The sequence below is a fragment of the Emys orbicularis genome, chromosome 1 (assembly GCF_028017835.1).
Source record: "Emys orbicularis isolate rEmyOrb1 chromosome 1, rEmyOrb1.hap1, whole genome shotgun sequence".
NCBI lineage: Eukaryota > Metazoa > Chordata > Testudines > Emydidae > Emys > Emys orbicularis.
The window spans coordinates 257,650,053-257,664,803 of record NC_088683.1 but is presented as its reverse complement, the minus strand read 5'-3'; the positions used below and the strand labels follow the sequence as shown (position 1 = coordinate 257,664,803).

The 14,751-nt window shown below is 50.9% G+C and overlaps 1 protein-coding gene across 1 annotated transcript in view; it reads left to right on the top strand.

Moving 5' to 3' along the window:
* Positions 1-14,751, top strand: part of ATP11A (ATPase phospholipid transporting 11A) — a 126,028-nt gene that overhangs the window by 16,497 nt on the left and 94,780 nt on the right. The window contains exon 3 of the mRNA XM_065423542.1: positions 11,620-11,709. Within this exon, the coding sequence (XP_065279614.1) occupies positions 11,620-11,709 (90 nt within the window). The remainder of the gene's footprint in view (positions 1-11,619; positions 11,710-14,751) is intronic.

Here is a 14,751-nt window from a genome sequence, read left to right as displayed (position 1 = left end):
GGACCCAGCATCAGGCTGTTTCTCCCTCCGGATCCCTGGGCTCTGGGGGGGAGGGAGTGTGTGTGTGGGTCCACGGCTGGGCGGGGGTAGGGGGTACGGGTATCTGGGCTGGGGCAGGTCTTCAGTTGGGCCCTGGGTAGGGTTGCCAGGTGTCCAGTTTTTGACAGGAACACCTGGTCAAAACAGAACCCTGGCGGCTCCGGTCGGCACTGCCAACCGGGCCATTGGAAGTCGGGTCAGCGGCGCAGCGGGAGTCCGGGGCTAAGGCAGGCTTCCTGCCTGCCCTAGCTCTGTGCGGCCGCAAGGTCCTTGCAGTCCCTAGGCGCGTGGGCGGCCAGGCAGGTTCCGCATGCTGCCCCCCACCTCGATTGCCATCTCTGCAGCTCCCATTGGCCGGGAACCGTGACCAATGGGAACTGTGTGGGTGGCGCTTGCGGGCCCGAGGGCAGTGCGCGAAGCCTCCCTGGACGCCCATGTGCCATGGGGCTGCAGGGACCTGGCGGCCGTTTTCTGGGAGCCGCAGCAAGCGCTGCCGGGACCCCACACCCTGAACCCTCTCCCGCACCCCAACCCCCAGCCCTAGAGTCCCCTCCTGCACTCAAACACTCTCTCAGAGCCCGCACCCCCCATGCACCCCAACCCCCTGCTGCAACCTGGAGCCCACTCCTGCACTCCAAACCCCTTATCCCTAGCCCCACCCCAGAGTCCTCACCCCCCCTCACACCTTGCCCTCCTGCCCCAACCTGAAGCCCTCTCCCGGCCCCCCAAACCTCTCATCCTCAGCTCCATCCCGGAGCCCTCACCCCCCTCCCGCACCCCAGCCCCCACCTGGTAAAAGTGAGTGAGGGTCAGAGAGAGAGAGCAACAGAGGGAAAGGGGATGGAGAGAGCAGGGGCAGGACCTCAGAGAAGGGACGGGGTAGAGGTGTTTGGTTTTGTGCCATTAGACAACCCTAGCTCTGTGGGGGAGGGGTGCAGGTGTCTGGGCTGGGGGGGGGGGGCGGCACAGCTGTGCTCTGGGTGGGGGAGAGGGTCGAGAAACAGGAACTGGATTGTTGTGGGAGGTTCTTTAACACTCTACTGCTAGGGGAATTTTTGTGTGTGTCTGTATTGTTACAGACATACTTGGTGACGAGTATTTTGAAATGAATTACCAAAATAATTGAAACTAGCATAATTATATACTGTTATTTTTGACAAATAAAATATGCAGAATTTTGCAGAATTTTAAAATATTTTGCGCATAATTTTTAATTTGTTGGTGCAGAATTCCACCAGGAGTAGTTCTTGCAAGGATTCTGATGATTTTGAAGCGGTGTCTGTGCTGCATGTATTTATAAAAAAAAAAAAATTTAGCCATGGTAACAGTATATTTACACCTGAGCTGGAATGTGTCAGTGCATAGTTCATCAAGGATAGATATATTTGGAAGCATTTAAAGGATTAATTTATATACTAACTGAGCTACCTCAGTCACTAGGGTTCCTAATCGATTATGCTGTTCCCTTTTATTCTAAAAATATAACAAATAAAAAAATCTGGCTCAAGCAAAAGCATATATAATATTTGAGGCACCTGAGACCTGTTAAATTGTAGAAAAGTAGGGAGAGGCCTATATGGGATTGGAGAGATGATGTGCTGAGGTTGTAAAGTGGAAGGTGTCGTCTTATCCAGAACTTCTCTCAATCTCAAACCCTTGGGGAAAGGACTAAAATTCATATTTCTGTCTGTTTATTTAAACTACTTGAATTGGCTTTCCCATTCTGACATATAAAGTATCTAGACTGAAGGTAATATGCTTCCAACTTACATTATTACTCAAAATCGCTTACAGAAGAAAAGTCATTCTATAAGCTGTTGAATTTTGACTTGATAAACTGTCTTTAGGGCGGTTTAGTGCTATCAAAAAGCCCTATATGTTAAAATGGTGATCAAAAATGTATGTTTTCCTTCTATAATTAATTTTTGATTTTGATGGAGTGAAAAAAAATCTGTTTATTCCAGACACATTACATTTGTAGTGTAAGTAATTTTTTCTCCTCCTTGTCTGATTTGCTTTGGTAATACTTGGAAGTAAATAGATTCTCTTATTTTGAAACTGAGTATTCTTCTTCGAGTGCTTGCTCATATCCATTCCAGTCAGGTGTGCGCGCGCCGCGTGCACGATCGTCGGAAAACTTTTACCCTAGCAACACCCGGTGGGTCGGCTGTGGAGCCCCCTGGAGTGGCGCCCTCATGGCGCCGGATATATACCGCAGCCGACCCAGCGCCCCCTCAGTTCCTTCTTACCGCCCCTGACGGTCGTTGGAACTACGGAGCACAGCTTAGCTGGTCTCCACACTCCCTAGCGTCTAGCTTATTTCTGTAGATAGTTTAGATAGTTGTATAGTAGTTAGAGTCTTTAGATAGTTGTTATTTAGCTGGTAGCTGTTATAAATTGTGAGCGGGGGTTAAGGGGGTTGTTCTCCCCCCTTTTTTTCCCCCCGGAGCATACCGGGCTCATGCCCAAGGCTCCTGGCTTTAAGCCGTGCGCGTCCTGCGCGAAGCCGATGCCAACAAGTGACCCGCACGCCTCCTGCTTGAAGTGCCTCGGGGAAGCCCATCACGCAGATAAGTGCCCAATCTGCAAGGCCTTCAAGCCTCGAACGAGGAAGGAGCGGGACTTTCGGCTTCGGCAGCTCCTCATGGAGGCGGCGCTCAGCCCGGATCCTCCCTCGGCGCGCCCGACCCCGGCACCGAGCGCGTCGGTGCGCAGCGCCCCAGCGGCTCCGACCGGCGCCGCGGACAAGTCCTCCCGGCACCGGCAGACTTCGGCACCGCGCCCACCTCAGGGGACTCGGCGCCGATCCCTCTCTCCAGGCCATAAGAAGGCCCGCAAGGCTCAGGACACTGCTGCCCTGAAGACGCCGGCTCCCCCTGTGCCGGGGGTAGAGCCGCGTCCGCCTTTGGACCGCCAAAAGCAGGCGGCCACACCGTCGACTCCGGCACCGAGGCCGTTGAGTCCGGTACGGACTGCTTCCCCACCTAGGCTGGTGGTGGAACCTTGTCTCCCCTCGACTCCGGAGACGTTTAATACCGCGAGGGACCTGATCGCACTCACGGAGCCGGCACCGTCGCAGCTCCCGGCACCGGTGGCTCCGCGCATTGTGCAGTCGAGAGGCAAGCCTGCACTGGTGCGCCCACCGTCTCCAACCGTGGACTCTCGGCACCGCTCCAGGTCTCGGAGCAGGTCCCGACGCCGCTCGGAGTCCCGGCGCCGACTATCACCTCGGCGCCGGTCGTACTCGCGGTCGAGGTCCTCTTCGCGGCGCCGCTCCACATCTTGGCACCGTCGCGACCGCCGGCACCGATCGGACTCGAGGCGCACCTCCCGGTACCGGTATGAGCGCCGATCGAGGGACCGCTCCCGGCACCGGGTGTCGTCGCGATCGTCGTCCCGCTCCAGATCCGGATCGCGGCACCGGCGGGGCTACCGGCACCGATCCCGATCCAGGCACCATTCTCCGGCACGCTGGGACAGATCGTCCTACGACCGGCACCGACCGGCACCGCACCAGCCGGGGACGGATGCTTCGCGTTCGGCACCGCCATGGCCGTCAAGATCCGCGTCCCACTCCTCTGAAGGGGCCTCTAGATCGGCCTACCCTCCACAGGGACAGGCGGCTTCGGCGGACTTCGGGCACTTGCAGGACATGGCAGAGGACCCTACGCAGGGACCTGCTCACTGGTCCTTTTGGACCCCATGGGCCTATCACCAAGCCCAAGGGGCCCCACCGTCTGCCTCCCGCTCGGCACGCTCTGAGCCCAGAGCCCCGGAGGCCACCATCTCCCGCCCCCCGCCAGGGGGCATGGAGGCTCCAGTGCCCACGCCGGCGCAGGCCATAGACACTGGGACGAGCGAGGCCCAGCTCCAGGAGCACCTGGAGCAAGACTTGCCTTTGGACCCCTTGCCACCGGGCGTATCCTCCTCCTCCTCGCCTGATGAGGCGGTAGCGGGGACATCCGCCATGGGTCCGCCCCCCATAGACCTCCGGGCCCACCAGGACCTGTTGCGCCGGGTGGCGCGCAATATGGACCTTCAGATGGAGGAGATCGTGGAGGTTCACGACCCGATCGTGAACATCCTTTCAGCGGACACCCCATCCAGGGTCGCGTTACCGCTGATTCGCTCCATTCAGACCAATGCCACCTCCATCTGGCAAACCCCGGCCTCTATTCCCCCCACGGCCAAGGGCGTGGAGAGGAAGTACTTTGTACCCTCCAAGGACCATGAGTACTTGTACACTCACCCTCAACCGTGCTCGCTGGTGGTCTCATCAGTAAATGCACGGGAGCGCCATGGTCAGCAGGCGGCAGCGCCGAAATCGAAGGACGCTAAGCGCTTCGATTTGTTCGGGCGCAAGGTCTATTCCGCGGGGGGGCTTCAGCTTAGGGCGGCCAACCAGCAGGCGCTCCTAAGCCGATATAGTTTTAACACCTGGTCCTCCATGGAGAAGTTCAAGGAACTGGTTCCCCAGGAATCTAGGGAAGAGTTCGGAACTTTGGTAGAGGAGGGTAAGCGGGTGGCACGCACCTCCCTACAGACCTCACTGGATATAGCCGACTCGGCCGCTAGGACCCTAGCGTCGGGTATAGCTATGAGGCGAACCTCCTGGCTCCAGGTGTCGGGCCTGCCACCTGAACTGCAGCAGACCCTCCAGGACTTGCCCTTTGAGGGTCAGGGCCTGTTTTCGGAAAAGACAGACTCGAGGCTCCAAAACCTTAAGGACTCTCGAACAATGATGCGCTCTCTGGGGATGCACGTCCCGGGTCCACAACGCAGACCCTTCAGGCCCCAGCCTCAGAGGTTCTACCCTCCCCCGCCTCGCCCGAGACAGGACTTTGCCAGGAGGCGGGGTCGAGGCGGTAGGCGACGGTCGACCGGCCCTCAACCCGGTCAGAACCAGGGCCAGCCGAGACCACCTTCAGGGCCTAGACAAGCCTTTTGAAGGTGCGGTCGAGGACGGCACCAGAACCAGCACCCAGGATTCATCTCCCCCCTTCCGGGATCGCCTTTCCCGTTTCCACCGTGCTTGGTCCCTTATAACATCAGACCGTTGGGTCCTTCGCACGGTGGAGAAGGGATACGCCCTCCAATTTTCCTCGCCCCCCCCCTCCCACTCCCCCTCCCCGTCCCTCTTCAGGGACCCTTCTCACGAGCAACTCCTTTCACAGGAGGTTTTTGGGCTCCTCTCTATGGGAGCCATAGAGGAGGTTCCGCAGGAGTTAAGGGGCAGGGGGTTTTATTCCCGCTACTTCCTGATCCCCAAATCGAAAGGGGGTCTACGTCCCATCTTAGACCTGCGCGGACTCAACAAATTCATAGTAAAGTTGAAGTTCCGCATGGTATCATTGGGGACCATTATTCCCTCGCTGGATCCTGGAGACTGGTTCGCCGCCCTCGACATGAAGGACGCTTACTTCCATATAGCTATTTATCCGCCTCACAGGCGCTTCCTGCGATTTGTAGTGAACAAGGTGCACTACCAATTCGCAGTCCTTCCCTTCGGCTTGTCCTCGGTTCCCAGAGTGTTCACGAAATGTCTGGCAGTCGTCGCGGCATACCTTCGCCGACGAGGGGTACAGCTGTTCCCGTATTTGGACGACTGGCTGGTGCGCGGCCGCACCAGGGACCAAGTTCAAGCTCACGTCCACATGGTGACACAGACTTTCCACGAACTGGGCATTCTACTCAACAGGGAGAAGTCCACTCTGGTGCCAACACAGAGAATAGAGTTCATTGGAGCGATCCTGGACTCCAGAAGCGCACGAGCCATTCTGCCAGAAGGTCGCTTTCAGTCCATCGCACGCGTCATTCATGGACTGCGGGCATCTCCGTTCACCATCATAAGAACATGCCTTACCCTGTTGGGTCACATGGCCTCGTGCACCTACGTAACCAGCCACGCCAGACTGCGGCTTCGCCCACTGCAGGCTTGGGTGTCATCGGTGTACCGTCCTCACCGGGACGACCTGAACATGCTGGTCACGGTCCCGCCCTCGGTCTTGACCTCCCTCACCTGGTGGTTGGATCGCGCAGTGGTCTGTGCAGGAGTGCCTTTTCACGCCCCACAACCTTCCCTCCACCTAGTCACGGACGCTTCATCTCTAGGATGGGGCGCTCACCTCGGGGAGCGTCATACCCAGGGTCTGTGGTCCGCTTCCGAATTAGCCCTACACATCAACGTCCGGGAACTGATGGCGGTGCGCCTAGCCTGCCAGGCATTCCTCAACTTCCTACAGGGCCGTTGCGTGCTGGTCCTCACCGACAACACCACGGCCATGTTTTACATCAACAAGCAAGGCGGAGCCCACTCATCGCTCCTATGCCAAGAGGCCATTCGCTTGTGGGACTTCTGCATCGCCCACTCGATCTATCTCACCGCATCATTCCTGCCTGGAGTCCAGAATACGCTGGCGGACCGTCTCAGCAGGTCCTTCCAGACGCACGAGTGGTCGATTCGCCCGGATGTCATCTATTCCGTCTTCCGGAGGTGGGGATTTCCCCAGATCGACCTATTCGCATCCCGGGCCAACAGGAAGTGCCACGCATTCTGCTCCCTTTACGGACGAGCTCCAGGCTCTCTGTCGGACGCATTCCTTCTAACGTGGAAGGGTCACCTGTTCTACGCCTTTCCCCCATTTCCGCTTGTCCACAGGGTGCTGCTCAAGATCCGCACCGACCAGGCACGAGTAATTCTAGTGGCTCCCGCTTGGCCGAGGCAGCACTGGTACGCCACACTGCTAGAGCTGTCGGTTCAAGCGCCGATCACGCTCCCCTTGAGTCCGGATCTCATCTCTCAGGACCACGGCCGTCTGTGTCACCCCGACCTACAATCGCTCCACCTCACAGCGTGGATGCTCCATGGCTGAGTCAGACGGAGCAACAATGTTCGCAGTCCGTCCAGCAGATCCTGCTGGGAAGTAGGAAGCCCTCTACACGGTCCACTTACTTAGCCAAGTGGAAGCGGTTCTCCTGTTGGTGTCGGCAACGGGCTACGTCCCCCTTGCAGGCACCTATCCCTCTCATACTGGACTATCTCCTGTCACTAAGACAGCAAGGCTTGGCGGTATCTTCAATCAGGGTTCACCTCGCCGCCATTTCGGCATTCCACCCAGGAGAACTCTCGTCATCGGTCTTCTCTAACCCGATGGTCGTTAGATTCCTCAAGGGCTTGGACCGGCTGTACCCACAAATACGCCAGCCGGTTCCAACGTGGGACCTCAACCTTGTTCTCTCCAGGCTCACAGGGCCCCCGTTTGAACCATTAGCGACCTGTTCGCTCCTGTACTTATCCTGGAAGACGGCCTTCCTCGTAGCCATTACCTCAGCACGGCGTGTTTCTGAACTCAGAGCGCTGACGTCCGAGCCCCCATACACGGTGTTCCACAAGGACAAGGTGCAGCTTCGCCCCCACCCTGCCTTTCTTCCGAAGGTGGTTTCACCTTTCCACGTAAACCAGGACATCTTTCTCCCGGTCTTCCATCCAAAGCCACACGCTACTCGTCAAGACCAGCGTCTGCATTCTTTGGACGTACGCAGGGCCCTGGCTTTCTACATTGACCGTACAAAGCCGTTTAGAAAGACGACGCAACTCTTCGTTGCGGTGGCCGACCGGATGAAGGGCTCACCGGTCTCCTCACAGTGCCTGTCCTCTTGGATCACGTCCTGCATTCGTGCTTGTTACGACCTGGCCGGTGTCCCGACGCCACGCCTCACCGCTCACTCCACGAGGACCCAGGCCTCCTCGACTGCCTTCCTGGCTCAAGTCCCGATCCAGGACATTTGTAGAGCTGCAGTGTGGTCTTCGGTGCACACGTTCGCAGCGCACTATGCGCTGGTGCAACAATCCAGAGACGATGCTGCTTTCGGGTCAGCGGTTCTGCACACAGCAATGTCTCACTCCGACCCCGCCACCTAGGTGGGGCTTGGGAGTCACCTGACTGGAATGGATATGAGCAAGCACTCGAAGAAGAAAAGACGGTTACTCACCGTTGTAACTGTTGTTCTTCGAGATGTGTTGCTCATATCCATTCCAAACCCGCCCCCCTTCCCCACTGTCGGAGTAGCCGGCAAGAAGGAACTGAGGGGGCGCTGGGTCGGCTGCGGTATATATCCGGCGCCATGAGGGCGCCACTCCAGGGGGCTCCACAGCCGACCCACCGGGTGTTGCTAGGGTAAAAGTTTTCCGACGATCGTGCACGCGGCGCGCGCACACCTGACTGGAATGGATATGAGCAACACATCTCGAAGAACAACAGTTACAACGGTGAGTAACCGTCTTTTTCTATTACGTTCCCCAATCAGTCATAGCTGTCTTACCTATGAGAATGCAATAGCAACTAAGGACTGGAGAAGAATTGTATAAATCTGCAGAGACAGTGATTTATTAGGAAGTGATGACTATAAGATCTGAAAAGGATAACTTTTTCTTGTTAGTCTAATTTAACAATGAAAGCGTAGAATTACTTAAATCCGTCTCTTTCCACAAACCATCATCTCCAAATTTAATATAACTGACTGGTCACATTCAGGTTTTAGTGCTTAAATAGTAGAAAATAGAGTTTCAAGTAAAACTTCAGGTGGCCTATCTGAGACTATATTTTGGAATATATGACTTAGCTGCAGATTTTGCCACTTGTAGAGCAACAGTGACCAAAGATGACGACGACAACAACAGGGATCAGGAATCCAAAGAACCTCTCTTTAGCAATCCCTCCTCTTTAAGTGTTGCTAAAGAGTTGGTAATAAATCTTCTTGCTCTCCTCTCTTTAAAAATATCACCTAAGAGATGAAAAGACTAAAGATAAGAGCTGCAAAAGTGGAGAAAGCTTTATATTCTCCCCACAGTCTCTGATATATCATCATTTTATTAATCTAACTGAATTCCCCCATCGCTGCCTCCTCATCACTTTCAGTCCTTAGCAGGTTATAACTGTTATCCCCAGAACTGGCATCAGTAGCTTCTTTTCAAGCAATGACTTTCTCCTCTATTTTCGTTAGTCTTTGTCCTTAACTGGAATTTTAACTTCACATTACACTTACTTGCAGTAGACTTTGATTTTCAGTTTTTATTTTTATTCATTTTCTGTGTTTGTAGCTACATTAAAGCCTTGTAACAGACTAGAAATTTTTTATAGGTTTATTTGAATTGTGATTTCACAGATTTGATTAGAAATTGGTGTTTTGTTAGCAATGAAATAAAAACATAAGCTTTTTTGAAGTCTCAATTATTTTTGCAATCTACATTCCCATTCTGAGTGTAAACACATATAAAAGAACTACCACTTACCATTGTGTTGCTATGTGCAACCAAGTGTGCTGCTGAAAGCACAAAAAGCAAAGCAATGCAGGCTGAGTTTAACTCAAAAGTATGAACAGGACTTGAACTTAGTTGGAAACTTGTCACTCTGGTTTTATTTCTCAATCAGTTTTTTTTCTATTTAATTTTAAACAGAAAATCAGAATCCCAGATAATCTAATACACCTGTAATTGTAGCTCCTTCATCTGACAATTTCAAAACAAGATAACACCTTTTTGTAATCTTGTCTATCTTCCAATTACCCAGGGCTCTTGCTGCACCCCTCTTCTGCATCATTGCACCTGCCATCCTTTCCCCCCTTACTCCTCTTCCCCACTGGCTCCATTTCCCAGTACATGTTACCCTCACCCTTATAAAGTTTCCACCAGCTCTCCTTGCTTTTCTTCCCTTCTCCATCCCTATCTTCCCCATTCTCCCATCAATACAAATCCAGATCTCAGATCCCACATCCACATTCTCCTTTGCCTCCTCACCTCTTGTGACATTTTCCCAACCCTGGCCTTCCCTCCACACAAATCCTCTCCACCACCTTTTTCCCTCGTGTGCCACCATTTCTAACCTCACGCCCATCCACCTACTACCCATCTCCCCCTTCCTTTTCTCTTGCTGTCTGTGGAACCCCCACTCGATCTCTAAAAAGATCTCAGCCGTACACAGCATCCTCATATCTCCCTCCCTCCAGCTCCTGGATCCCTTCATCTGACATTGCCACTGCAGCTGTCCTCTTTTATGAAGGCCTCTCCTGGCTGGATCAGACAATAGTGGGGGTGTTGGGCTTCTCTCCTCCCATTTCTGCCATTTCCAACCTCTCCCTCCCCCCTTCCCACACATTTTCTTTTGAACAGCACTGCATCCGACTCTTGTTCCCCTTCATGTTGCCATCTACCATTCACCCAACTCCTCCCCATCAGCCTGCCTCTCTGATTTCGACTTCTGTCTCTCTCTCTCTCTCTCTCACTTTCCTTACAATCTCCCACACTCGCTCTTTGTGATTTTGTCCCCATGTAGATGACCTATCCAACCCCTTACCTGAACATTTCTTTACCATCACATCTTCACTTGACCTGCAGTCCTGTTTCCACGTTCCCACTCCCCAAGATGGCCATTCACTTGACTTGATCTTCACCAAGCACTGCTCTTTCTGTTGCTGAGTTCCCTCTATCCGACCCAGCTACCAGCTGGTCTCCTTTTCAGCATCACCCATCAACCTCTTCCCTCCTCCTCTACACCCTATCACTTGGCCATTTTGTGACTTCCAATTCACCAGGGTTGATGTCTTCTTGTCTGCTGACATCTGCTCCTATGTGCCAGCTTTTGTGCTGAAGAGCATCTCTGGCAGAAATCTCATGACCAGGCTGACTGACTTAATTACAAATTAGTTCTGCCATCTTCTTAGATAAACAGCTCTACTTCTCCAACTTAATTGAATTCCACGTGTACAGTCACAGCCATTTTTTGCTGCTTTTGACTCCCTCCTCAAATCATTCCCTCTTTTGCCTCCACTTCTCTCCACACTGGATCTCCAAGAGAAAATTATAAGTTTATATAGTCTTTATTTGCATTTTCATATTCTGTAATTTGTGTGTCACATTATATTCATTACAGTTTTGCTATATATAACACCGTTAAATAAAGGTTTTACAACCATAAACTGTTGGTGCTCTTGATTGTTCTGAGGGATGCATGTGTAACAAAATGAAAGAACATAAAGGGGGCTGATACCTTTTGGTTTTGTCCCTGACTTGCTGTCAAAGCAGGTTTAGCATAAATGAAAAAACAAAATGGAGATTAATTAAATACAGCATTAGAAGCAATTGTTTTAATATTTTAAATGTTTTTCAGTGGCTTTCAACTAAATATACCTTAACTAAATATCTGGGTATCATTGCCATAAAAACTTATTTTAGTCCATAGTACCAAGATGTCCAGAGGTCAAATATTTCTGAATGAAACTGTGGAGTGCTAGACTTCTGCTTCAGGTAGCCATGTTAGATAGAATTTCAGTTATTAACTGAATGATTTCAAGAATGCACGAATGCCAATTGCATATAAGTATATTTGCCTAAATAAATTAACAAAAATTTCTTCTAATTTGCATTTAATATTTAAACTTAGTTTGTGAATTTTAAGCTTGTTTGATTCTTAAAAGTACTTGTATATATTTTGGTGCTGTTAGTGATGTAGCAGGGCATGCAGTGTTAGAGAAAACAGCATTATCATCATAAATACTTAAATGCTCTTTACTTTTTTTTTTTAGTACACATTTTGGAACTTTGTACCGAAGAACTTGTTTGAGCAGTTCAGAAGGATAGCTAACTTTTATTTTCTCATCATTTTTCTTGTTCAGGTAAGCATTCCCATTTCTTAAATAGCTTCATATACACGTTGAAAAAATAGAACTTGTAAAATTCAGATAAAGCTTGAAAGAGATTTAAAAAAAAAAAAAAAAACCTGCATCCTCCAATCCACCAGTTTTGGTAGCAGGAGAAATTGAATGGTTGATATTGATTGGTTTAAAGATTGAGTGGTGACATGCTAAAGAACTTTTTCAACTGTTTCTAGTGTGAATCAACCATTTCTAGAGCTGGTGTGAAGCCAATCATGGTGGGAAATGGCAGTTACTTATAGCTGATGATTAGTGTGTATAAAATGAATGTTTTTTATGTTGTAATAAACAGGTTTTCACCTCATTTAAACCCACCATCATAATTGGCACTAACTGGCATCCATGTTGATAATACTCAGGATAAATGGCATAGTCTAAATGGGTATGGAAAGTGGATTATCCTCCATCAGCAAAAGGTAGTCCCTCCAGGCCAGTGTCAAGGCACACTTACAGGGTAGAGTGGGTAAGCTTTCACTGTCACTGTGCATGCTGACATGTTTGAGTAATTATAGGTTGTCACTTTTTAAGTCCCTTAATTTTGCACTTTGAATGAGCACTGAAATACACTAAATGTAATGAAAATTCACTGGTTTGGAATGAAAGGCCTTTTCTGTTTCTTCGCTTGTCTAGATCAGCGTTTTTCAAAGTTCAGGTTGCGACCCAGTACTGGGTCACGGCATGTAAGGCACTGGGTCGGTCTGGTCAGCACCACTGACCAGGATGTTAAAAGTCCTGTCGGCGGTGCTGCCCAGCTAAGGCAGGCTAGTGCCTACCTGTTCCGACAACGTGCTGCGCCCCGGAAGTGGCCAGCAGCGGGCCCGGCTTCTAGGCAGGGGGGTCATGGGGCTCTGTGTGCTGCCCCCGCCCCGAGCACCACTCCGCTGGGGGGAGGGGGCGCATACCTGTGGGCGACAGCTGCACAGAGCCACTTGCGCACCTCCGTCTAGGAGCCGGACCTGCTGCAGGCCACTTCAGGCGCAGCGCGGTCCACCCTGCCAGGACAGGCGGGAAGCCTGCCTCTGCACCCTGGCTGCGCCATTGACCGGGAGCCTCCGGAGGTAAGTTCACACCACAACCCCATGCCCCAATCCCCTGCCCCAGCCCTGAGCCCCCTGAAACCCAGAACCCCCTCCTGCACCCCAAGCCCCTCATCCCTGGCCCCACCCCAGAGCCTGCACCCCCAGCCCAGAGCCCTGACCCCCTCCTGCACCCCAACTCTCTGCCCCAGTCCAGAGCCCCCTCCCATACCCTGAACCCCTCATTCACGGCCCCACCCTGCAGCCCTCACCCCCGCACCCCAACTCTCTGCACCATCCCTTAGCCCCTCCCACACCCCAAACCCCTCATCCTCAGCTCTGTTGGGTTGCGGGCATCAACAATTTTCTTCAACTGGGTCCCCAGGAAAAAAGTTTGAAAACCACTGGTCTAGACAGTAGCAAGCAATAGTTATGTAGGTTCTTAGAACATTTTTGATTTTTCTCATTGCACTGGGACCCCAGTCTGTGTTCTGCCTGCTTACCATCTATATGCAGTAGTTACAGTTTGGTATTTTTGCATTTTCTCTTAGGACAAGAATAGCAGTGTCATGAGGGCTATGAAGAAAGCCCTTTTGCTGCCACTTTGCAGCTAACAATTACTGCAGTCTTATTTCCAGTTCCTCTAGCCTTTACTCCTTGACAACTAGAAGGAGGAGTGAGCATTCCAACCCACATGTTTTAACACTTGATTGTTTATTTTGCACTTAAAAATCCTTCCAAAGTACAAACAGGTATTATGTTTGAAGAAAATTTATAGAATTATAGGGTTAAAAGGGACCGCAAGGGTCATCTAGTCTTAACCGTTTGGCAAGAAGCAGGATTTGTTGTCTAAATCATCCAAGACCGATGTCTATCTAGCCTCCTTTTTAAAAGCTGCAGTGAAGGAACTTCCACTACCTCCCTAAGCAGTCTGTTCTATTGTCCTACTGTTTTTCCTGAGATTTAATCTAATTTGCTATGCTATAGTTTAAACCCATTGTCTCCCTCTGTGGCAAGAGAGAACAAGTTTTCTCCATCTTTTTATGGAAGCCTTTCAAGTATTTGAAGATCGCTATCATGTCTCCCCTTAATCTCCTCTTTTCCAAATTAACATACCCAGTTCCTTCAGCCTTTGCTCATATGGCTTGCATTCTATCCCTTTAATCATCTTTGTTGCTCGCCTCTGGATCCTTTCCAGTTTATCTACAAACATCCTTTCTATACTTTGGTGAACAAAATTGGACACAGCACTCCAGCGGAGACCTAACCAATGCCGAGTAGAGTGGTACTATCACCTCCCATGACTTGTATGTTATGCCTCTGTTAATGCAACCTAAACATGCATTCACTTTTTTTGCAATAGCGTCACATTGCTGAATCATGTTGAGGTTGTGATCCACCACAACTCCCAAATCCTTCACAGCAGTGCTGCTGCAAAGCCAGTTATCCCCCATTCTGCATTTGGTTTTCCTTCCCTATGTGTAGCACCTTACATTCGTCTATGCTGAATTTAATTTTGTCTATTGCCCAATTCTCCAATTTATCAAGATCCCTCTGAATTTTAGCTCTATCCTCCAAAGTGTTGGCAAGCCCTCCTAGCTTTGTCATCTACGAACTTGATCAGTATGCTCTATTCCTACATCCAGGTAATTAATAAAGATGTTAAACAACACCAGACCCAGAACAGATCCCTATGGAACCTCACTTGAGACCTCCCTACAATCTGACATAATTCCATTAATAGTTACTCTTTGTTTGCAGTCGTTTAACCAGTTATGTAGCCACTTAATGGTAGTTCTGCTGAGCCTGCATTTCTCCAGCTTACTTATCAGAATGCCATGTGGGACTGTCTCAAAAGCCTTGCTGAAGTCCAGATATTTTATGTCCATCACATTCCCCCTATCCACCAAACCAGTTATCTTCTCAAAGAAGGAAATCAAGCTGGTTTGGCATGATTTGTTCTTAGTAAATCCATGCTGGCTGCTAA